This window comes from Anser brachyrhynchus (assembly GCF_964034855.1).
Source record: "Anser brachyrhynchus genome assembly, chromosome: 11".
Lineage (NCBI taxonomy): Eukaryota > Metazoa > Chordata > Aves > Anseriformes > Anatidae > Anser > Anser brachyrhynchus.
Window position 1 is genome coordinate 12,208,909 of NC_137706.1, and position 24,552 is coordinate 12,233,460.

General features: G+C 46.4%; 1 protein-coding gene across 1 annotated transcript in view; it reads right to left on the reverse strand.

The window, feature by feature from the left end:
* The window catches only part of HOMER2 (homer scaffold protein 2), a 54,856-nt gene extending 34,625 nt beyond the window's left edge, over positions 1–20,231 (reverse strand). Inside the window, exon 1 of the mRNA XM_080607726.1 lies at positions 20,028–20,231. Within this exon, the coding sequence (XP_080463852.1) occupies positions 20,028–20,122 (95 nt within the window). The 5' untranslated portion in view covers positions 20,123–20,231. The remainder of the gene's footprint in view (positions 1–20,027) is intronic.
* Positions 20,232–24,552: the final 4,321 nt, after the last annotated feature.

Consider the following 24,552-nt stretch of genomic DNA (forward strand, 5'->3'; position numbering starts at 1 on the left):
TAGACTCCATTATTAGCTCCCACAAATATTTACCTCATGCAAACTGAGAAGGCTGCCATGCTGAATTTTGCACAAAGCAAATGAAGATAGGTATGTGAAAGGCCAGATGATCTCTCTCGCACAAGTCAGTCTTTCATATCCATGTAAATAATTCTCTTCTGTTATTCTCAGTCCCATCATTTTGGAACTATATTTTTATTAATTTCTACAATCTTCAGCTCCTTTTAAATCCACCTCTACGTTTTTTAGAATATAACAAGCTGAAGTTCTGTATGTGGGAACTGTACAAAACACCATGCACAATCTTGATCATTACACTTTAAATAAAATTGAGGGAAGCAATTCATAAACATCACACAGATGAAACAATCTAACTGCAGAGCTAGCTCAGGAAGGCTGGTGTGATCTTGCAAAGCCCCATAATGCCTCAGAAGGGAGAAAACGAAACATTTTTTTTTCCTTGCAAGACATATGCAAGGTTTTACATTTTTCAGGGGCTGCCATGCATGCTTCTAGATAGACAGCTGTGCCAAACCGTAAAATACTTCTATTTAAATTACAAGGGGACTGTCATGTCACAGCTGTGAAGGAGCATCATTTACTTCAGCTCCTCCTTACCAGTAATGCAGGGAATCTGCCTCTTGTTTCCCATGCTACTGTCACTGCAGTCCGTAGCTGGAAGAAAAGCAGGGCCAGGGCTCCGTAATATGTTTTAGATACCTCCATCACACATTACACAGGGTTAAGCAAGGGAGGTTTCCCCCAAGCTACTTACTGTTTTGGTCTAAAAAATACGTACATTCTCTGAGTGAAGAATAATTCTGAATTTATTTAGCCTTCTACTTAGCTCTGTATTTGTAGTGGATTGTAATATTAATTGTTTTTGCTAATGGCAATATGACCTATATATCACAGCCTAAACTTTCAAAAGTTTCAGACTTCTCCTTCTTGAAAGCCCAACTCACAAACAACTTTATATACACATTTCTGTTAATTCACCTTAACAATACCAGAAAATACTGCTAAAATTACGCCTGGCCTCTCTGAAGCAGCAGCAGCAACCATATAAAGTAAATCTGGAGATAACAAATGCAGAACAAAGGGAACAACTATCTATCTCCATTCCTTCAGGAGTCTTGTAGCAGCTACTGCTGGCAGTGAGGGCTTTATACATGCATCTGAGTGGGTAAATTAATGGATAATAACATTCAGGACTTGAGATAGCCATCTATCCAGTCATTTGTTGCTGTCATTAAAAGCTAAAGACAAAAGCCGACTATATTTCTAATCCTTATGATTATTCAACAACGACAAAGGCTTCCCCTTGCACTGCGCTGTCAGCGATGCCAGAAGCCAGTGGAGAACACACAGGCAACTGTAAAACTTCAATTTTCCAATGAAATGCTGTTAGCCTTTTTTTTGTTTGTTTCCTAAACTAAACCATGGCCTTGGAGACCTCCAGACTGATGCTTTATTCCATCAATGCCTCACCACATTACTTGCAAACTTTGACATTCAGGAAAGCACTTCCCTGACTAAGGAATGACTTTGTTTTCCACAGTTTCTTTCCTTTTCACTTTAGCCAAGATTTATCGAGTTTTATGCTAAAAATGGCTGCAATGCTAGCTTGACATGTTGGCAATGTCAGCTGGTGTGTGAGCCCCTGTAACCTGGTCGTGATGTGAAAGTGCAGGTGAGAAGCACTGGCTCTGCCAGGCACCCAAAATGCGAGGTGTAAATCAAAAAACAGAGAATTTATGAATGTTTAAAATCTCAAATCTGTTAATGATCGATTAAATAAATTTCTCTTTAGAAAAAATCTGTTCAGAAATCTATTTGACAGTAATATCCAGTGTTTCGAGCAAAGCAGCTTGAAATCTAGCAAATGGAGACCTAAATTATAGTTAATGGGTCTTTGTTTAATAACGCAGATTAAGACGGAGAACGCACTTTGATAAGCTTTATTATTACACGTGGCTGGCATGTTTTATAAATATGATAATAATTTTCAAGCCGTGGTTTTATCTATTTTAGTTGACTTTTAATTTCCATCCTTGTGTTATGTGAGACAAACCTCACATAATGAGCAATCATTCTCCATTAATTAAGGAATATGTCACTAACCTTTTCACAGGAATTATAAAAGCAAAAACTAAGGCTCTAAAGCTAACTAACTTCATCCACAGCTGAGTGAGGTACAGTGCCACTTTCTGTTAACATATAACCATGCCAAATTTTACGAGTGTGTGACGAGCTCCTTTAAATACATCTTCATATAGCTTACATGGGGTGGAGGATGTACGTGCCTCCAGACCTTGCGGCAGAGTAGAGTTTTTGGAACGTGGTGCTTCCCGCTACGGGCCACCTTTGTGCACGCGCCGAGCTTTACACCGCCTGACAGATCTGCAGTGATTTGCTACAACGAGCAATAGATAATGAGGGTCTTTCAAGAAAGAAGAAAAGTAGGTACAAAGATAAAATCCTACATTGCAACATGCCCCCCATCACTGCAACTGATCATCATACAAAAAATATATTTGTTAAATGCAGCCTGATGAACACGGTGCCTTCAGTCCCAAACAAACCCGAACCAATCCATCCTGCACTCTGAGAGCAGAAAGCTCTCCACTCGCTCCCCCATGGCCTCAGAAGCCTCCAAGTGCCCCTAAAAGTACATGGAGTTACAGTCACATCGTCACACGTAATCGGCACACAGAATTTGTCTTTGTTCAAAACACAGAGGGGCCCGGCTGTCCTCCAAGCAGTCTTTCCAGGCAGTGGAAAACCACACGAATTAGTTTCTTAGTGCTGATGCTCACTTTGTCCTTGCTCGAACCGCTAACCTTGCCCCACGTGCTCAAGTCAGCATGAGTGCATCCTCCTTACATGTCACGAGCAGCCCAACGCCCCAAGATACCACACACTCAGTGTCCATCACCACGGGGTCAGTGACCAGAAGCGCCCTGCCAGCAGGGGACAGGGACCCTCTGGTGTCCCCACTGTGAGCTCCTGCGAGCTTTCTGAGCAAGGTACATGGGGCAGGGCACCTCTTCCTTCACTTAAATATAGTAATAGCAGGTGGAGGGGGGGGTATTTTTGCTTTATTTTAAATAAAGCTGTTTACACACCTCTGCAAGACTCAGCTGTCCAAAAACTAACCGGTGCTGCCATGCTCTCCGTGCAAAAGCAGCTGGGATTTTCAGGCATGCATTGTCACCGTCAGGTAATGCAGCAAAAAACTGGGCAGAGGCAAAAGCTAAGCATGGATGTTTTACAGATGCGATATCAGCAAACCAGCATTACGAAACGAGGAAGCTCACTACCTTCCCAAATTGGCATGTGCTAATTAATTCGGGTCAGTCAAATCTCATCAGATGCAACACACAAGTCCGGATGCTGGCTGCCAGCACACATAGCCATCAGGAGCAGAGAGCCTGCTCCAACGTGCAAGACTGCAAAATTGGTAGCACGGAGCAAGCAGGTGGTAATGGCTCCATTTTACACCTGAGGAAGCAGCCATAAAGAGCGAGATGGCATCCCGGGATAACAGAGCCAGTAGCGAGCCTGGAAATAAAATTAAATCGCCTCATTTCCTCTCCGCAGCTTTGCTATTGCTAACATCAGAGGGTGGTTTGGTAGCAGATCTCTCACCCTGGGAAGTTTTTGACTACATGAGTGGAAAAATCTAAATCAATAGTTGAATATTCACCACTCAACAAAAGCGACTATTGTAAAAACCAGCAGTCTTCGCAGACCAGAGGGACGCTGCCGGTGGCTTTAACAATGGCTCCCGCACAATTCAGAGGCTGGGGGTGGCAGGATGACTGCCCTGCAAACTGGGTCTGCTCCTTGGTGGGACACTTTCCTGCACCTGGTCAGCTCCTGTTGGTCCTGAAATGCAAACACACCTTCAAACACAGCAACTTCCATCGCACAAATTACTTGGAAGGACGGAGCAGCAACCCTGAGCAAAACAGGCCAGGCAGTGTCAGGGCAGAGAGAAAATCAGAGTATCTGTTGTGCACAGTGGATGGGAGAACTGGCCCAGAGCGACAGGCAGGGCTAGCAGGGGACAGCTGCACTCAGCTTTGGCTCTGCTGTTTTCTGCCTGTAAGAAAATGCAGGCACCCCTACAAATGCATTTTTCAGTGCTATGGGACCCAAGCCCTGCACCTCTGGCAGTGCCGAGCCGCAGGGTGGACTGTGGTCACTTACAGTGCAGACAGAGCAATTCTTGGAAAAACAAGACTATTAGCACAGAAATTACACTGCCCCCCCAAAAAGGAAAGAATGAGAAAAAAATATTTAAAAATATATAAATTTACCCAAAGTCCTTCTTTTCAATCCTGCAGTTGCTGAAATCCCTGGTCTGTAGGCAGACCTCTCTCTCTCTCTCTCTCTCACCATGACTGCGATGACAAAGTTGCAGCAGTGCTAACCAAGGGCAAGGTCGTGCAACTTATTCAAATGACTACAGACATAACTCTCTAGTGCCCACTTTATGCTAGATTTGATATCTTTGCACCTGCAGAAGTGTATTAAATTCATGCAAAAGAAAGACATCTTTTTAGCTCCCTTCATTTACAGGCATTATTATTTCAACAGACAATGTAATTAACAAAAGTGCTTCTTACATTTGTAGGAAACATAATAGTTCCAGTTACTTAGACAAAAAAAAATAAGAAAAAAAATAGCTAGCTAAAGAGGAATTTTCTGTCAAAAGTACAGATGTTAATTAAACTCATTTTTGGTTCACAGCTGAGTAAGTCCAAAAGAATAAGTCTTCAGGACAAAAGCTCTCAGTGTGAAAGTCGCTGTAACATCTGGGAGCTCTCACAATACCATGATGCCTTTGTGAAGTCAATACATAAACGAAAAGGCTTAGCTTGGGCAGTGGAAAAGTTCACACTTAACTTTTGGGCTATCTCCAGATGATTATTCACCTTTTAAGACAGTCCGTGAATAAACACACACAGAGGATAGAAACTGAAAAGACCCTGAACTACTCCACTATAGGTAAGATTGTTCTGAAAATAAAAAACAAGTTCGGGCATGTGTGAAACTGGTCCTGCTACTCTGGTTATTTCACAGATCCTTCTTGAGCAGGCACTGAAAGAGGTTCCATAAATTTGCACCCCTAGAAATGTTTACACAGCCTCCTGTGTACACAGGGATAAATTCAAAGCTAATAAAACTGGGAAAAAATGGAAATAACAGTACTCTGTTTACCCCCTTTGCCAGGATAGACCCAAACCCTCCTAGCTTTGTTGACAAATAAGGCTGTGTCAGCACATAAACAGACCCCCAGAAGCTTTCACATTTCTCTGGATAGGTTAAAAATTACATCTTTGGGGCTCACCTCAGCCCCAACAGCATCAATGCTGTTAGCAGAGCTTCCTCCATAGCACAGCGCTCCCCTTGTAGCATTTCAGTGAGAGACTTCGATCAAACTGGAAGTATAAAACTTGGAGCGGAGAGGCCAGTTTTGTAGGAGGGGGGAGGCAGACTGGCTCCCCACCTCACCCCGATGCCAGCATCTCCCGCCCAGGCAGGAGACACCCGCCTGTTCCTTACGGCTCGCAGAGCCACGTGCGTGCACCACAACTGCTCCAGCTGAGGAGGATGAAGCCAGCTTGCTGCAGACGTGCCCTACGCCAAGTTCCTTGAGCAGCACCCGAAAGCGACAGCCAGCATCCCCCGGCCTTGCATTATGCAGCCGCTATGGATTGGCACCCCTCTCGTGTTACTGTGGTGAGAAATTATCAAGGAGGAGAAAATAATGCAGACAATGCTGGAGGAAGAGTGATTTATTTTGCATTTGTAAGCCAGCAGGAAAATCCCTCACTCTCTATTATTATTATTAATCCTTTACAAGATGCCTTCTATGTTTCAGAAGGTCAGGGATATTTTGAGGTTGTGTGTGCTCTTTGGTGTCCATTTGAAAAATAGAGGTTAAATATCAGAGGATATACAATCAAAATATTTTGTACCTACAAACACAACATTGGAGTGAAAGACCATGCGTGTCTTTGTGCAAGCAAACCCACTGCCACCAGCAGGGCAGCATCTTCGTGCTCAGGACGTTTTCCTTCCCCACATCACAAGAATTTAAACGGCAGATGAGGTTATCTGCGCACCAATCCAAAAAAGGTGATTTTAATCAGCAGCATAATCAAAGCCTCACTATTGCAAAATAATGTGATTAAACTCCCCATTATCTTACACACCACAGCACCAAGCAGATCCTTGGAGAAGAACTCTTCCGTGCACTAATCCACACATGTAATTATTGATATCCTTTCCCATCCCCTATTCAAACGCTCTCCCTTGAGGCTTTTCTTCCACTTAAACTTGGAGGGGGCAGGGGGAGCCTATCAGTTCTGTTTAAAGAACAAGCTGGATAAGTCTGACCTGCTGCCTGAAGGGGCAAATAAGGAATTCCACCAAGCATAACACCAGCAGAAAACGATAAGGCTTTGCTTGTCCGGGGCCGGGTGCAGGCCCTGTGCCGGGTACACGCTGTGACTGGAGCCGCTGCCAAAGCACCAGGGAAGCGCAGAGGACGCTCATGGCCAGGTGCTTTGTTGGAGGACATGAAAAAGGTGCCATGGGTGGTTTAATACAGGGATTCACACCTTTATTGAAGCTGAAGCATGTAAAAATTAAAGGCAATTAAAGAATAAGCAATTTGGTCTATAAAGGATTAGGAAGATGCAAACCCGTGCCCACACAGGGCTTTGGGTACGTGTTTCAGCTTGCCCGTGCTAGGAACAGCAGCGGGCTGGCAACAGCGCTGCCCTGCTCCACCAGGTCTGTCGTTACAACCTCCTCCCAGATTAAGCCATCCAGAAGACAAAAACAAAATCACCAAATGCAGTCAGGAACACCAAAGATTGCATGTGAGAAGCGGAAAAGACTGGTCTGAGTGCATCCACCACGCTCAGCCTGGAATGGAAAGGTGCTGGACACGAGCGAGTGCTGCCAATGAGAGTATCCTCCACTCGGTGCAGGTTAAATTGGACTACATGGGGAAAGGCAGGCTTCCTTTCTTGGGGAATTTCAATAGTATAATGCCAATGATCATAACGTTTTGGCTGCTGCTGGCATGCAACAGCACCTCTCTAAAGAGCAGAGGAGCATACTTCTTAAAGCTAGCGCATTCGCCTTAGAGATCACTGAATGGCATATTTTATCTGCTTCAAGTTAAAAATACAAAGGGAATTCAAACATTTAGAAACTAATATTATTCACTGATAAATCTAATCTTTACCAATACAAAGCTATCTGTTGCCACCAGATTTACAGTACAGATCTCAGAAGTGTACACTTATTTGTTGGCATAAAAAAACCAGAACAATACTGAAGAACCTCTGGAAATCTCCTGAGCATCAGAGAGGAAAAAGTACTAAATCTGAAAACCAGAACCAGCAAGTTGCGCATGAGAAACAGCATCTATAAAGCAAAACAACAACAACAAAGACACCCCCTTCAAAAATACATCAGCAAAACCACAAAACTAACCCCCTACAACCTTCTAACTCTGCAGTGGAGCACACTACGGTGTTGTGGATAACACTGGGAGAAGATCCTCCCAGAAATTCCTGAACCCAACAGCCACCTGTTTGAGATCCCCACAGTCCCACTCCCTTAGCTCCAAAGCCCTCGACACTTTGGATTTCTGGGTGCCTCTGCCCCAGGCCTCATGGGCTATGTGAGGTGTGGGCTATGTGAGGATTTAATTCCATCAACAGCATTCTTCCAGTGATCGCGTGATGCAGGTTACATTACTACAGGTTATGATGCGAAAAATGTGAAAAATGGCATTCTTATGTCAGCAGAGTCGCAGAAATTAGCGTGGGCTCGCTGACAATCCGTAGAACAAAGTGCAGCACACGTTCTTGTTATAAACTAACAGTCCAAGAAGTGTCGGGATAATATGTAAACCAGATCAGTTGTTCAAGGTTTTTTTTGGATGTGCATAGGCCATTACAAATTAACCCAAGGTTCGAAGAGGCCAGCCATTCTGCGTGGCCAAGCCAATCCATACCACTGCCAGGGCTGAGCTTCGAGGAGAGTGAGAAGTCGGACCGCTCACAGTGCCAGAGCATTTGTGGTTTAGAAATAAGAAAGCCTTGACCTGACTGCAGAATTTATTCCCTCTGCTGAGAAGCCATCTTCTCACTTTTTGGGGGGCGAACAAGAACCATTGGAAGAATAAAACCCGCTGCCATGTATCATGCTAATGATCATGTTTCTCATGTTGCTAACATTTAGCTTTTGCTAAGTTAATACAACAAGAAAGCACTTAATAGCCATTTTTTCCCCTGTTGACACACTCTGTCCTCTTGGTATTTCTTGACTGAAAGACTGCAAGAAAACCTGGCTTTGTCTTATTAAAATTAAGGCCTACTGGACATAAAAATCAAATCAGTACTTCCTGAAATTAAGGCATACCATTTTTCATTTACATCAGTGCAGACTTCTTTACCTTTCTGTCAGGGGTGAAGGGCATGGCTGAATGATGTGGTTTTTTCCATCTCATTTATGTATTGATTGTAATAAGGGCAGACAGGTAGGCCTATACAAGCGCTGATTCTGTCAGCAACCAAAGTTGCCAGGACTGTGAATATTGTCACTTATGGATTGATAAATGGACTACATGGACTAATTGCATTTCAGCCTCTCTGGACAGATGGCAAATCTTGCAGCCATATGGCAATTATTTCCACTGCACCAAAAGCATATTAACACTTACCAAAATGTGTAAAGGAATGAGATTTTTTTTTTTTCCATGAACTGGGACAAAAACAACTGGCTTGGAAGGGCTGGTGCTCAGGGCCAGGCTCCCTCCCAGGGTTCCCACTCGGCACAGGCTCGATGCCGGCGGGCATCACGCTGTTATTGATGAAACCACCCGGGTGCACCAGGTCCCAGCCGGATACAGCACTGCTGCTACAGCCAGAGGATAACATGCCTCACTGCAGCTGTTCGGCATCGCCCTTGCGTAGCTGCCACTATCTGCTGCTTGATATTCCAGCTGCCCTGAGAGTTGGCGGCACTGGTACATGTACTTACTTTTCCAAACCCTTCTCTCTCTGGTCTAAAACACACTGGTGTTCTTTTCCTTACATTTTTCAAGGCAGCCACCTGGCCCATGCAGACGCAGAGGACAGCCCCACACATAGAAGCAAGGTCTCTGCAGGAAGACCATACATGCACTGCATTCATTCAGCTGTCTCATACCTGCTCCCAAGAGAGGAACCAGCTTGGAGAGGGCAGCATCATGCTCCAGCAACACTGTGAAACCACCCCGACTGGCCGGATCGCAAGCAGAGGCTCATCCCGCTCAGTGCCAGGCAGATAAACCATGGCTAAGTTCGCCAGTGCCACTTCAGCACAAAGCCTGGAGCTCATCACATTTACCAAAGGCAAACAAAGCACTCCATGGATGATACGTCAGGCCGACACGCATCCCCGATGACACAACCTGCTTACGGCCATGTCCTTTATTAATACTTCAGCTGTAGAGCTTTGAACTTTTATAGGATTTAAGTGGCGGCGAATTCACCCTTCAAAACCACAGGAGAGTGCACGCAGGAGAGCTGATCCTCTCTGTTTTAAGTTACTGCTTATTTATACCGAACAAATGTGAGCAAAATCAGCTCAATAAATTCTAGATGGGCTTTTTATGCCAGAATAATAAGCCATATTACACAATTCCAATGATTTATTTATTTTTTCTTCATTTTCAGAATTGAACTCTGAACATTTGTTTTAAAATAAGATTAAAAATCATCTCTTGTATTACACAGCAATTTGTTTCAAGTGTGCTCTCCTGGTATGAGACTTCTTGCTAGCGGAGGCAGATGCCTCCCTTGCTGGAATAGACAAAGTGCATGCACCAGCTTCCCGGTTGCCTTAAGTAAATTATAGCAAGTAAAGAGCTGGGAACTGTGCTCTTCATAGACCCTGTGGTCTAAAATTAGTGCCTGGTGTTAGCATGCAGCATGGATCAACTGCTCACGCAGCCGCTGCAGATAAGGTGCCAATTGGTGAGAAATTCTTACTAGGCTTTTTGCACGTTCACACTTTAGCACCCCAGGAATTCGATCGATTTGTCTCATCAGACCTCTATTACAGATCTCTAAACACTGTTTTCTTTTGGGAAGCTTTACTACCCTTAAGCAGCAGCCAAAAAAAAAATTTCAATTGCTCATTTCTCCCTAGACAAACAATTGGCTGCCTTTATTTCCACGTGGCCCCCCCAGCAAAACGCTGCTGCCCCACTAGGCTGGGCTGTGCCCCACAGGGAGCCAGATGCAGCAGCACCACGGAGCAAGGACAGACAGAAGGAGATGGAGACAGAGATGGAAGGGAGGGCAAGAAACTTAGATCTGGGCTGCAAAGCATGGACCAGCCTGCTTAACTCCCATAAATCAGTCATTCTTTTAAGGAATACGAGGCAACACTGAGCCGTCCAAGCTGTGCCCAGCCGCCGTGAGCCTGTTCTCTCCTCTGGCCAATAATTCAGAGGACATTCAATAATGGAGCTGACGAGCATAAACTCTTTCCAGTACAACCCCGTGTCATCTATGCTAATCTAACAGTTATTTGAAAGGGCACTGTAAATCAGTGCAACGCTGCTTTTGTATTTCGTGGGAGAAGCCTCCCAGAGTAGCACTATCTTGCTGTACCTCCTAAGGACAATGGTGCCAATTCATAAGGCAGAAAGGAAAGATCAAACAGGGAATGCAAAGTGGATTAGATATTTTGATTCCGTTCCAAACTCTAATACTCTAATTTGAAGCTTAAAATATAAGAACTTTGGCAATTCCTCCCCCACAGAATTTGAAATGCTAATTTCTAAGTCAATGGAGAGAAGTTCTTGCAAGCAGATCTAAACAACGCACACGCAGGGTTACTGCTTGGAGACCAAAAATTCAGAGCAGACCTTCTCCATAGAGGGAAAAGCAGGTGACCACAGCCATGGGAGAGGTGGTTACCCCGGGCATCACGAGGGGCTCAGTGCAGCCAAAGAGGGCTGCAAAACCCTCTGCAAAACCACGGGCATTGCAGAGAAGCCTGGGGAGGAGAAGCGGGGTGAGAGAGCCTGGTGGGAGCATCGGGCTGGGTACTGCTAATGAAGTCCTTGAGAGCTGATGCATCTTCCGTGATGTGCAGTTCTGAAGGCCTCAAAAACCAGCTGCTCAGAACTGTCTGCATCTGGGGAACGTCTCTGAGCATCGCAACGTGAAGGGGGCTGTGCGGAAACTTTAAAGATGTTATTTGTCCTTCGGATCTCTCAAAAGAGAAAGGGTTTTACATTATGCACAAAAGCCCATTTGCCTGCTCTGAAGCACAGAGGAAGGTGGAAGAGGCACCGAGAGAAGGCTGACGGAGGACGCACAGACCCACGCAGACTTCGCATGTGCGCAGGAGGCCAGTCTCGCCGCCCACCCCCAGGCCACTTCCCCGAACCAGCAGCTCCCGTCCTGGAGCGTGCAGCGTGACCCTTGCCCACAGCTGTTGTGGTTCCTTGTGCCTGAGATAAGAGATTGAAGCTTTTAACTGAATTGCCCTGAATTTGGGTGGGTGTAATGAAGTGTCAAGTCCCTGTTCTCAGCCAAGCCAATTTCTGTCTGTCTTGAAAAAGACCATAAACCAAATTAGAGTCTGTTTAAGTATTAGCGTTCTCGGAAGATCCCTTAAATACAAGCTTATGAAGACCACCTCTATAAACGCACAACAGAAACAGGGCTGTCTCCTGTAATGGACTATACACAAGTGACAGACAGCTGTCAAGCACGCAAGATAAAATAATCATGAAGGGAGAGCTCTTGTTCACCTCTGTGCCATAACATTTAAGGCAGCTAAATCTCCTTTATTGTCCCACGAAAGAACAAATTTCTCCCTCTTCCAGCTGGAAGAGGGGATTAGTATGACAATCATTGGATTATACGTGTACATAAATAGCGTCCAAAGATGCCTTTATCTCCTGTATACCCAAGGGCAGCTGTTGATCTCCCCTGTGAGCTCCTTGGGGCTGCCTCTTCTATGCAGAAGCTTCCTGGCAGGTCTGGGAGTGTTCGGGCTTTCTGGTGCCAGGGGTTTGGCGTAAGGGGAAGGTGTATGGTGGGGGCACCTCTTTACCCCTCTCCTGGAGGTGCAGTATGTAGGTACATCCCGGTTAGACAGGGGACAACACCAAGGCAGGGGGACATAGAGAGCAGGCAGATGTAAATCAATGTATAACTAACACGAGGTCCCTAAGCTGTAGCACCAGCAAGCTTTGCACTAGTGCCTGAGCTACCTACCAGAACAGGGTTCCTGCCTCATCTTTGGGCATCACCATCACCGATAGGGACAGTAATCGGGTGTCCCACTCCTGCGTTTCCCTGCGCACCCTGCACACAGCACAGCGGCCCCTGCGCAGCCCTGGGCTCTGGTGGGTGAGATGTTGCACGGCTCAGCTCAGAGCATCTCTCCCCCCCTTATTATTATTTTCTTTTTTTCAAATGCTCTCATTGACAGTTTTCAATATCACAAAACAGATCACATGTTCCCACTTAAACAACTGCAGGGAGACATTTTAGATGTGCGCAACAGATTTATAGTGGGAAGCCTGAATACAAAATCCCAATAAAACAGGCAACAATAAAGCATTGCTGTTGCAGACTATAGAGCAACTCACCAGAAGCAAAGAACTTGACTCAGTCACTGCAATGCAATTAATACGAAGGAGAGCGTGTGCATCTTGGTTGAAGCACCACGTTTCCAGAAGGAAAAGCCTTGCTGAATACTCCCAGCTCTGGCTACACTATCTGTCCCTCTTCCAAGGCAGGAACAAGCAGTAATGAATACTGAAATTAAGATGCTCAGACCTCCACATGATGAAATTAATGTTTCTGAGTCTTGCAAGACTTAAATTTCATATTTTTTCCCCCAAATACAGTGTTCCATATCTGTTGAGGATCTACTGCTAAGTGTGAAATAGAGGCAAACAACAAATATTTACACAGTAGGCACTTATACACACCATTTCACAGTCCACAAGGAAGGATCCTCAGCGCAACTAGAAGTAGCTTTAGGAAAAAAATATTGTACAATCTGGCTACATATTCTTGAATGTATTCCAGAGAGGCCTTTGCTGTCTTGCTGCATTGATGTACTAAACCTGGTCTGATAAGAACGCAGTGGCAGGACTCCTATTATTATTATAATGCAATCCTAATGGGAAGCAACATCTAGCAGCTCCAGAGGGCTCTCTCAGGCCCCTGGATGTGTAGGCAGAGGAGTGCAACTTCTACAGAAAATTTCTTTCTGAATTGCAGCAGGGTTCGAGTTTCTAAATCCTGTAGGCTGCGGTGAGAATTCCAGACGGAAATAAAACAGTTTGTCACTTCAGAAATTCTTACAATCTTGCATTTTGATAAGCTGCATCAAATAAATAACATCAGACTGGCGTGTGGGGGAGGCAGGAAAGGAGGATGAGTTGCCACAGAAGGGAACAGGCTTTGCACAGTAACCAGCAGCCACTTCTGCTCACACCTCCACTGCCAGGCCCTCTTTCCCCTGTGTCAAATCTGCTCTCTTCTCCATGATAAAGCCACAGTTGTTTTGCAGCTAAAGCTCCTAGCCTTGCCAGCCTTCACCATGAAGCCCACAAATCCTACAACACCTACACAGCAGAGCCTACTGCTCCCATATGAGTCATTAAGCAGGCTGTCCCGCTTAGTGATGTCATCCAGCAACACCATTTTTTTTTTTTAAACAAATCCTAAAATGCCCAGAGCATCAATTATTTAAAGTATTTCCTTCATTTTAATCCTGACCCCAGTGGCAGAATTACCATTACGAAGCATTTGCCAGTGATGCAAGAGGGCCCGATAGCCCCTAACAGCTGCTACGTCAGTAGGAGCGAGCAGCCAGCCACTCGTGTCACACATGAGCTAAGCACAGAGCATCCAAGCCAGCAGCATTGGGCAAATCTTTCTCCTACCAGCAGTCAGAGAGCAGCTAGGATGCGTCATCAAAAATATAATCAAAGATCAACTGCATCATCCAATCTCATCTTGTACATTTTGCATGAGTAGCTGTTACACAAGCCCTCCTCACGCCGTCCCTAACCTGCACCGGGTGATGTGTGGTTGTGGCGCAGCAGTAACCTCCCCTGATGTTAATGGCCTATTCCCTACCTAATTGCTCTTGCCATTAAAAGTGCTTCTTTAATGCTCAAGCTTAAATGCTTCCTGTCTTTGTTTGAAGGCAGTGCCCTTGCCTTGCCACATTCTGAGATTTAATAACAGGATTGTCAGCTATTTACAGCACAGAGCTGAATTATTGGGAGAAACTTTGCTGAAATACGTTCCCTAAGCACATTTACATCCTAAAGAGCCACCACCAAAGCACAGTATAAATAAGCCGCGTGCTGTATTTGCAGTGCACAAAGGTGATGGATGGCATTCAAGGTGAAAGCAGGCAGGGATCTGACCACAGAGCAAGCTTCAGCACCAAAGACCTTCCCACTCAGCAAACTCCCTATCAAAAAGTCAACAGGAAAACCAACGGCTGATTCAAAATGCTTATGCTTCCTTAAATATAGTTTCAGGGGTGAGGCTATTTATTGTAGGCACTGCATTAATACAGCCAAAAGAATGAATAAAAAGCAATGCAGAAAGTCACGCTGCCAAACCAGGCTGATGCCCTTGCTCTTGGGTTCTCAGCAAACTCATTGCTCCTCTCTGCCCCTTTCAGTCATGCTGGGAATGTGCTCAAACAATTTAAGACAATTTGTCAGACCTTGAACCAGTTAGAACAACTTTCAGTTTAAAGGAACTGAACATCAAATAACTTTTTAACATTTCAAATGATGCTTTTGTTACCAGGAGACCTATTCACCATCCTCTATTCAAATAGAAAGAGGGGCTTGAGGGACATCCCAACTTTGGGGAGGATATTTTATTTATAAGCTTCTTCTCAAGTGACAAACAAATTAACAGCAGTAATTAATTAGGCTAGTAGCTGAGAGAAACGACTACGATCGCTCTCTCTGCATTAAGTTTTCTTTTTGTTCACCTTTTCTTCAACATTGACTACCTGAGCAAATTTTGGTGAAATTTGCACCAAGGCACTTGAACCAGTTGTGGTACTGGTGGATTTTTCCTATTGGAGCTTGTTGAAGTTATCTCTAAACCCACTGTCTATCTCTCATGGCAGTCATTCATTCATCATTTCTTCCTGCTCCTCTATTAGCTTGTTTTGCAATTTCTCCCAATTTCTCATTTTCCTCAGCTCTTACTCACCCATGGGATTTTTGTCCTAATTCAGTTATGTGCATTTATCTGCAGTGTTACAAACTCCTCAGATAATTGTGCATAAAGATACAAGGGCTCTTGCCTGATGGCAAACCTGGGTGAAAAGCTCCAGCATGAGAGGCTTGCTCTCACCTGAGCTCCACACCACACCAGCTCTGTGCACACATAAATCCTTATCACAGTCTATCCAAATTGTCTCCACCCCAGGTCTCCAAGCTCCCTGCCCCTCCAACCTTATTAAAATTGTGTTAAACTTGTTAAAGGAGCTACAGAGAACAGGTTTTATAAACACCATTGAGGTCAACTGAGTTCTCCCATCCATTTCAGTGAACTCAAGATAAAGCTTCAGAACTTAAAGCTCTCTGGACCTGACTTTTCCACTGGATTTTGTACAAACACCTCCTCGATCTGCACACAGAGATGCTGAATTCCCTGAATCAGAAGAGCAGCCGTTTATACCCACTCTGCAAAAAAATGGGAATAGCTACATAAGGAACGGACGCTGTGAAGAACCAAGCATCCCCAGGAAGCTGCCTCGAAAATCCCACGATTGACAGCCTTAGCGTCTGTCGGGTCCCAGTCTCTTTCCTTGAACACCAACACGATCACCAGTTGGATGCTGCCTGGTGTAATCTACCCCCCTGAGCTATGCTAGGATCTGAACTGAAGCTGCAGACCATAAAACCCCCTAAAATAGTCCCACAGCGCCAACTGGGCTGCCTGCCTTGCCCCAGCCCTGTCTGAGGGACACCAGCTTTGCGGTCGCAGCCAGGTGCTGTTGCTTTGGGAGCGCAGTGCTGTGGCTGCTCAGGCACATCCAGCCCTGTTCCCCCATTCCCTGGGGACAGATGGCTCAGCCAAACTTGGGAGGGAGGCAGCGCGAGACTCCCGTGGATCCCAGCGGGAGCTGGATGAAGGCCAAGGTGAGTTTCCTCTGCAACACGCCATTCCCCGCTATGGAGCGTCTCAGGCGAAGCTTATCACCATGGTATCTAAAGTACTGCTGGTACCGGGAAAGGCCAGCTTGAACAGCGTCCAAAATTAATGCCTTCCCATAACACTAATTTCATTGCATCTTTTGCCTCTGTCACCTTTTTCTTTCCTCGTCCTCCCTTCTGTCTTTGTTCCCCGGATGGCTGCAGCCATCCGTTGGCCGATGGACACTGCTGCTGCTAACAGCAGAAGGGAAAAGTGCAAGGCAGTCTTCCCTGGTGCTCTTAAATGTCACTGCATAATAAAAGCATTACATATGACTGCTCTCAGAAATATAGGCTCCCAACCGTACCTTTTCATGATAAACACTACAGGAGGGGCAGAGTTTTGCTCATGGGTCCAGAAGTCTCCTTAAGACGAGGTTACTTCATCGCTGGAGCCAGGCTTGGAAACTCACCTTCTGCACCTTCCTGGGGGAGGTGGGGGCCCGCAGCCCACCTGGGGCAGGCAGAGGCACCTGCTGGGCTGGGGGGCTGCCAGCCAGCCAGGGCTAGCACACCACGTTAGCCCCTGTAGAAGCAGCACAGAGAAGCAGCTCTCACTAGCCACAAGAAATGTGTGCTAATTCATCATTAACCTATATAGCAGGCACATATACATACACATTCATACGGCTTTTACATCGGTACGCAGCTTTCTGCAGTAATTTCTAACAGTCGGAGGCCTGATTTTCATTTGATGTGATTTATAAAAACTGATTCGAAACTCAAATTTATTGCTAGAGAATATTTAAATTAGTGGAATTTTAATCCAACAGATAATATAAATAACAGCTTCAGCAGCAGTGATTTCCACATCTAATCCAAACTGGGTACTTGTCACATGCCTCATAACAAGAAATATTTTGTCACTGACAGATAAGGAAATACAAAGACACTAAAGAAACGAAAATAGTAAAAGAATGTAAGCACAGAGGAAGCAACTAGCCAATACCTCCTTAAAATCATCTAATAACTAAGTCTGAGGCATCTTTCTAACTAGAAAGTTAGCTTATACTGCTTAAATTGAGGTCAATTGAATCAGATGCTGGCTATTAGATTAGTATGCACAGCTCACGGAAATCGGAGCCCTAGACAAGCTTGCCATTTTCTTGGGTTTGTTTGCACTTTGTTTGCAACACCAAGACACAATTCAAGCTATTTTCAGACAAAATAAAGCCTCTGCAATGGGAAATTTGTTGTTACATTGTGGTTATTTAAATAGCTAAAGTTTAATCCCTGGTACTGTTGAGGTAAGGACAGTTGCCAGATATGTTGGGTAGAAGAAAGCGGTGATTTAGAAAAAGTTTTTTTCTACAAAGTAAACATTAGTACAGTGAGAGCTCAAACAATGGCTTGACCCAAAGACAATGGTTTTTGGTCAGCAGGAACCTTCACATTGACTTTAATGAGCACTGAGGCAGACTTTTTTGCCTAAACACCTTAAAAAAAAAAATATTGTTTTCACATCCACTGAATTACATGCATTAATTTTTTCAAACATGTAAATGACTTTTGTAAAACTTGACACTACCTTGCTGCCTAAGTTGAACTAAACCAACAGTTTAAATAGCTCAGCTCACAGCTAATAAGCAATTTAAATAGCTTTGCTGAGCTCAAGTAGCTATATCAGGTTTCATAGCACCATCAGTCACTGCCAAATCCATAGGCAGCATTTAAATGAATCATTAGCAATGGTCACCCCCCCAAAAAAAAAATCGTTTAAGTGCTAAGAGTCAAGTTATTGTCGCAATTTCGTTGAGAACCTGCCTATGTGACACCAGAGCGTGCCCAGGAAGCAAATCCTGCTGGAATTCCTGGGACAAAACCTGTTCCTTCAGATACAAAAGGCTGGGCACCGTGCTCCCATCGCAGAGTGCGTCACGGGGACAGGCGAGTACAAAGGTGCCCATTTCACAGAAGGCAAGGCTGAAGCACACCCAGGTAAAGGATTTGCCAGCGGAGGTGGAGCAGGGAGGACACAAGGGGTGGCTCCTGCGTCAGGTGTGCTGAGCCCCTGCTGCAGTAACCTGCACGGGCAGACTCTGAAGTTCTCTATATCGGAAATGTGGATGGTGAGATAACGACGGAAGACACTTACAAAATGTATATCCAGCAAACACCTCGCCTGCACTCCATACAGAGCGTACGAGTGCGTACAACCCACGCTGAAGCCCCGGGAATGAATGGTGTCAGGAGCTTGATCTTCCTCCCCAGCACCGGTGTCAGGCTGAAACAACTCAATCGAAGTCAAACACGTTACATCGGGGTATCGAACCGGACCGTGGAGCAGGGCAGCACAGACAGGGGTGCAGCCACAAGCACACCCGGGGCACTCCAGACCCCCGGGCCCCAGGGAAGCTCCGCGGGCAGAGCAGCACTGTGCTGAGCCAAGGGCCAGGGCATTGCTGCCACCTGCCCCGTGGCTCCCTCCACGCCACAGCAAAACTTCACAGCTGCACTCATCCACCAGCACAGAGCCGGATCAAACAACAACGACAAAACTATTTGTTTTTAGAGACACCCGGGTAAAAAGAATGGGGGCGAGTTCCCTTGGGCTGGATGTTTCTGTCCAGCCTGGGCTCAGCGGGGCCACGCTGCTCCAGCCAGGCGTTGGTGTTTCCTTCCACAACCCCAAGCTGTAACGCTACCTCTGCTATTTCCACTGGAACTTCACATAATGAAGAAAAGCCCCTCGTAATCCTGAAGTGAAACATCGGGAGACACTCTTCGGATCTTATTTCTCCCCTCTGCCCCTGCACTCCTATTCAGTGCTGCTGGGTATCCGATTCAGGCACATGCGTGGCATTTTAATTCATTATTTATCCACACCGTCTCAAATGGTAGCACTTTGACAATAATCAACGCATCTCGAGTGGGAGGCTGCACAGCTGGGAGCAGCATGAGGATGCCCAGAAAGCGGAGAACGGTTCCTTGCCACAGGGGGGTGAGGAGAGGCAAGGAAAAGGTGTAAGGGACAGCAATAGGATAAAAATCAAGCAAATTAAACGTGTGGGTTTGGAATCCCCCAAGACATTCTGGTCGAGAGGATGGGTCTGTAACCCGCATGCAGGTCCAGCCGAGAGCACCACGTTAACCCCCCCCTTCCCACCGTCCAGTTCACGAACTGCTCTAACGCCAGCGAGCGGTTTTTGCCCCCTATTAAACTTGGAGGCTGGGAACAAGGCACGGCTGATTTTCGGAAAGCTCAGGCTCGATTCTCCGGGAGGAAGAAAGGAGGGGTGCGTGTGCGGGGCAGCTCTCTGCCCACACCGCCGCGCGGCTCCCGCGGTCCGGGCAAGTTGGCGGCGGCCCCCCCCCGGCGGGGAGCCCCGGCAGAGCCCAGCACGACCCCAGCGCGCCCGCGGAGCCCCCCGGGGCCGGCAGCGCTGCCCCCGCCGGGCCCCCCCGGCTCTGCCCGGGACCCCCCAGCTCCGCATGTGGCCACCAGCAGCGTGCCCGAGCTGAGGTTGTATTTTTTTTATTTTCATTTTATTTTTTTTAAATTTTTCCCCTCCGCTGCGCTCCCACCCCCGCCGGCGCGGCTCGGGTGGGCGCCCCCCGGCCGGGCGGTTAAGTGCTTAATGAATTAATTGCCTTAACGAACCGCCGCCTCCCGGCTCGGCAGCGGCCGGGGCGCACCTGCGGAGGGGCCGGGGCGGGGGGCGAGCACCCCCGCGTGGAGCCGGGGGGGGGGGGGGGGGGCGGGACGCGGGGGGCGCTGGGGGCCCGGCGGACTCACCCCATGTCTCGGCACCTCTCGGCCGGGGCGGCGGCACCCCCGGGCGGCTCCCCGCGCTCGGCGGCCGGCGGCGGCCGCGTCCCCACTTCGCACATGCGGCCGCCCCGCTCCCGATCCCGCTCCCGGCTGGCTGCGGCTGCACGGCGGCGGCAGGCGGCGGCGAGGCGTCCTGCTCCTCCCGCTCCTCCTCCTCCTCCTCCTCCTCCTCCTGCCGCCGCCTCCCTCCCCCCTTACATAACCTCCCTCCCGGGCGGCGGCGGCACCGAGCAACCTCCCGCCGCCCCCTCGCTGCTGCCCCCCGGGACCCCCCCCCTCCCCCGGCCCCGGGACCCCTCCAGCTCCCCGGCCCCGGGCATGGGCAGGCGGCGGCGGGGGGAGCGGATGAAGCGGGGGGAACCCCCGAGGGCTTCTCGGTGCCCACCCCCGTGGATAAGGGGACGGGGGCGGGGTGGGTTTGGGGTGGGGGTGACCGGCCGGGGGGGGCCGGGGTGGTGAGAAAAGTTTGGGGGAAGTGCCGGGGCGGGGGGGGGGGAAGACCCGAGCACCGGCTGCGCTGTCCGGCTGCCGGGAGCCGCAGCTGCTGGGGGTGGGAATGGGGGGACACGCAGCTGGGGGGGGGGCACCTTTGAGCTCTTTTCATCCCTTTCGCCAGGGAAGCGAAGAAAAAATCCCACTCCCCCCCTTTCCTGCCCCGCCGCCCCGTGTGATTTTTATGACGATAAATTGGGACGGTTCCTTCCCACCGAGGGCAAAATGGCATCACCGTGGGAGAGCCGTGTCCTGGCTGCCCCACCGGCAGGGTGACACTGCCGTGGCACTGTCACAGGACACGAATCATACAAAATCATACAAAAGCCACGGCCCTGCTCGTGCCGGTCCTCACCACGCAGACACCGCTGTTCTCTGCTGGGGACAAGGCGCCCCATCCACACATCAGGGAGGATTTTAACTTCTCCCACACAAAGTTATAATTAATACCTTGCCATCAAGAGGGATTACTTTCATCTTCCTATTACCTCGCGTAGATTTATCCTTTCTTTCACAGAAAGTTTGGAAGCTGTGGGGCAGGCTTTACGTTTGCGTGCTTTAACCTTGTGCGCAGTCACCGGGGTTATGCCCAGGATCAGCTGGGGATCCCATGGGGACCATCAGGGAAGGAAAACCTCACCGGCAACCTAACACCTTCCAGCTACGCACCATGGAGCTGCCTCGCTCTCTGACAGCCAACTGTTGGATGTCTCCTGATGCCTGGAGCACCAAAACAGAATTTCAATCCTATATGCTCAAATAAAGTCAATGCAGTAGGGAAAAAGAGCAGGGTGAATACGTTTACAAAGGGCTGTGAAGCGGCCCAGCTGTTTCCCCGGGCTGTGGGGTGGCACCTCTCCAGCATACCTGCGCTTTTTTCAAGTTGCAATGGGAAGGGGACCTCGATCCGTGCTTAATGCCTGCAGTCTGAAGACCTCACATGTCCTGCTCTGCCCGCTGAGTTTCCCCTGGATAGTAATGGGAGAAGTGATAATCCTTTCACGTTCATGATGGTCTGTAGCCTTGAATATTGCTTTGACAGAACCGCTTCCCTCTCTGTGGGGAAATGGTGAGGACTGGCTTTCTCTGAGGGGAGAATACAGCAGGCAGGCAATCTTGTAGAAAAAAACTCCCACCAGAAGTCGTATGAGTTTGTCTCACTGGTTTGCACCATTTACTTCATTTCGTTAAATTCCATCTACCACGCATGAGAGAGAAGTTGTCTTAGTGCTCTCTGGCTTATTAGCTCATTTTGGTGAGCGTCAGAACGCTGTGTGTTATGAACCAGCACTGTGTGGGACTTAGAAATATCCGATGGAATTGGACCAAGATGGAGTAATGCACTTACTGCATGTTTCGTGATAAGATGGAAACTGGAAATTGGAATTGAAGCTTCTTAGCTTTTTCTAATGTTTTAGTCTTTTCCAATCTTGCACTGAAGTGCATTTTCATCCCCAGCTACAAAAAAAAAAAAGGGTTAAGCTTATGGAAGCTTATCTGGCTGTGAAATGAACACGACATATTTTGTATATTGCCTTTGTTCTTAAGGTCTTGCCCACCTGTAAACCTTGATTTATTCTCTTTTCAGATCTATATTCTGGAAGAGACAGAGTTGTGGACCCATCTTCTCAAGGATCCTGAGCTATGCTGTCTAGCAGAGAGAGTTAACCCCAGCTTTCTGCATATATTTGGGTTTCTCAAAGCACACTTTCTTCTGAAATTCCCTCTGTTGCCCCAAACAGATGAGAGATTCTCCTTTATGAAGTGTAGCACACTGGTGTCTTCTTGTGGCTGCCAAGCAGAGGATGAAGTCCTGTCCCCAGCTGAAGTCAATGGCAAAAGTGTCATGGACCTGGATGAGGCCCAGGTATCGTGCAAAATGTTTAACCTTATCAGTAATGGATCAAGTGATTGCTCTACAGCTGATTCCATCCTAACTCCTGCACTGCTACAAATAGTCCTAAGTTGTGTATGGTTCCCATTGATTCGTCTGATTTTCGTATGATGTAGTTTTCCATTTTCTTAGAGTATTTTGAGATCTCTGTAAACAAAACTATAAATATGCTATCAAAATTAATTAGTTCTTAAGCTTTCATATGCAACATGATATTTCACTTCCGATTTGCCTCCAGCGCAGGATGTGTACATGATGTTATTCGGTTCTCATTTCGCATTCACAAGTGTGCTCTTGTTGCTGTGCCATGGTTCAGGAAGACTCCAAGTACCGAAGGCACAGGATCCCTCAGTACGATTCAAGCTGAGCAATAAATAGGTCCCCATTCTGTAAATGGATGTAACTTCTTTAGACGAGAAATTTTTCCTATTCCCACGGGCCTCCTAAAGATATAATTTTTGATTCCTAGATACAGGGTGAATATCCTTTTCAGAAAGCTGATCTAGCAACCAAGCGTATGTACCCAGTCTGCATTGTGAAAGGCAAAAAGCTCACAGGTCTCTTCCTCTCTCTCAGTGTTTCTGTTCTCTCCTTTTGTTTGGCTTTCACTATTGTCATCTTTTGCCACTCTATTTTATTTTATATATAACTTTATTTCAGGAAAACTGCTGCTTAGTCTTTTTGAACTATTATACTTCAAGACAGTCTTCTCCCTATTTCCCGTAGCAGATAGTATTAAATAAAATATTCAACACTGTGATTTTCTCTTTTTTTCAACTAGACTGATGAAATCTGCATTTTTTTACTATAACAGAACCATGCCATTTTCCTTCTTTTTTTTTTTTTCCCTCCTTTGACAAATAACCAACCATTTTCATGCTTTAAATGTTATCCAGAAGTTTAACCAAAGAAGGCTATGGGGAATTCTTCATTTTTACATTTGAAACAGAGAATTAATTTTCAACATCCCCAGATGGCTGGAGAATTAATGGAATTATAATATCATTGGATATGAAATTTTAAAGATGAGTAACTGAGAAAAGAAAGAATTTTAAGTTAGACTGTTGCAAACGCTCCGATTTATGATTTTTGTTAACACCTACTTAACCCAATATCTAATAAATAATTTGGACAAGGAATCCAAAGGGATCTATTTGTTTAAAAAAAATCAACACTCCTGTCCTTTCAATTAAAATGTCAGAGCTCACAATAAACATCTGAGACCTTCTACAAGTCCTCCAGCAAGGCAGAAGAAAACCCAAAGCTGACATATTCATGTGATTTCTAAGGCAAAAACAGTTCTCCTCTCCACTGTCCTCCAGACATAAACCAAAATAATCCCAGAGCAATCGTTTAGGACTGCTTTCTGTGTCTTTAAAAGCAAAAAGGATAAGGCCATTTTTAAAAGCGTTTTGTCAATCATCTATAAAAGAGTAGGCTGAACGTTCTCTTCTTATTCTTTGCAATTTATTCTTGTATGTATAATTACTTGGTGCCAGGAAGCTCCTGTCTAAGTGTAGTAATAGAAGGTATACAAGCGGTTTCTATCTAACTTTCAAAAAGGTTGGCCTGTAAAATATGCAAATATCAGCTTAAAGCAGATTTTTATGTAAATGCAAAAAGCTGTCATCATCACACTCTGGTAGATGCTGCCTTCTCAATGAAGACAAATATACAGCTAGTGAAAAACAATAAAAAATAGGATTTTTGAGAGAGAAGACATAAAGACATCCACAAAGCTGCCAAAAACAGAATAATGCCCTACCAGCCGCCACAGGTCTCAGGCTATAAGTACCCAGCAGTCTTAAAGGCTGCAAAATTGTATGAAGTTGATGAATTTCTGATAACTCTAGTCTAGTCAGACACCTTTGTCATCATCAATAAACAATTTGGGACAAATCCTCTAGGCATCCTCAGTACTTTGCTCTACCAGAAGAAATCCAGCCTGGGACACATCTGGGAGCATGCACTGAACTGTGTAGTAAAGGTGGCCCCCACTTGGAGCATGCCTTGTTCCCTTTAACTGACCTTTTTCTTCATCCTTATGAGGAAAGACAGAGAAAATAGATGCTCCCAATTGTCCTTCTTAATGCCGTTCGTTGA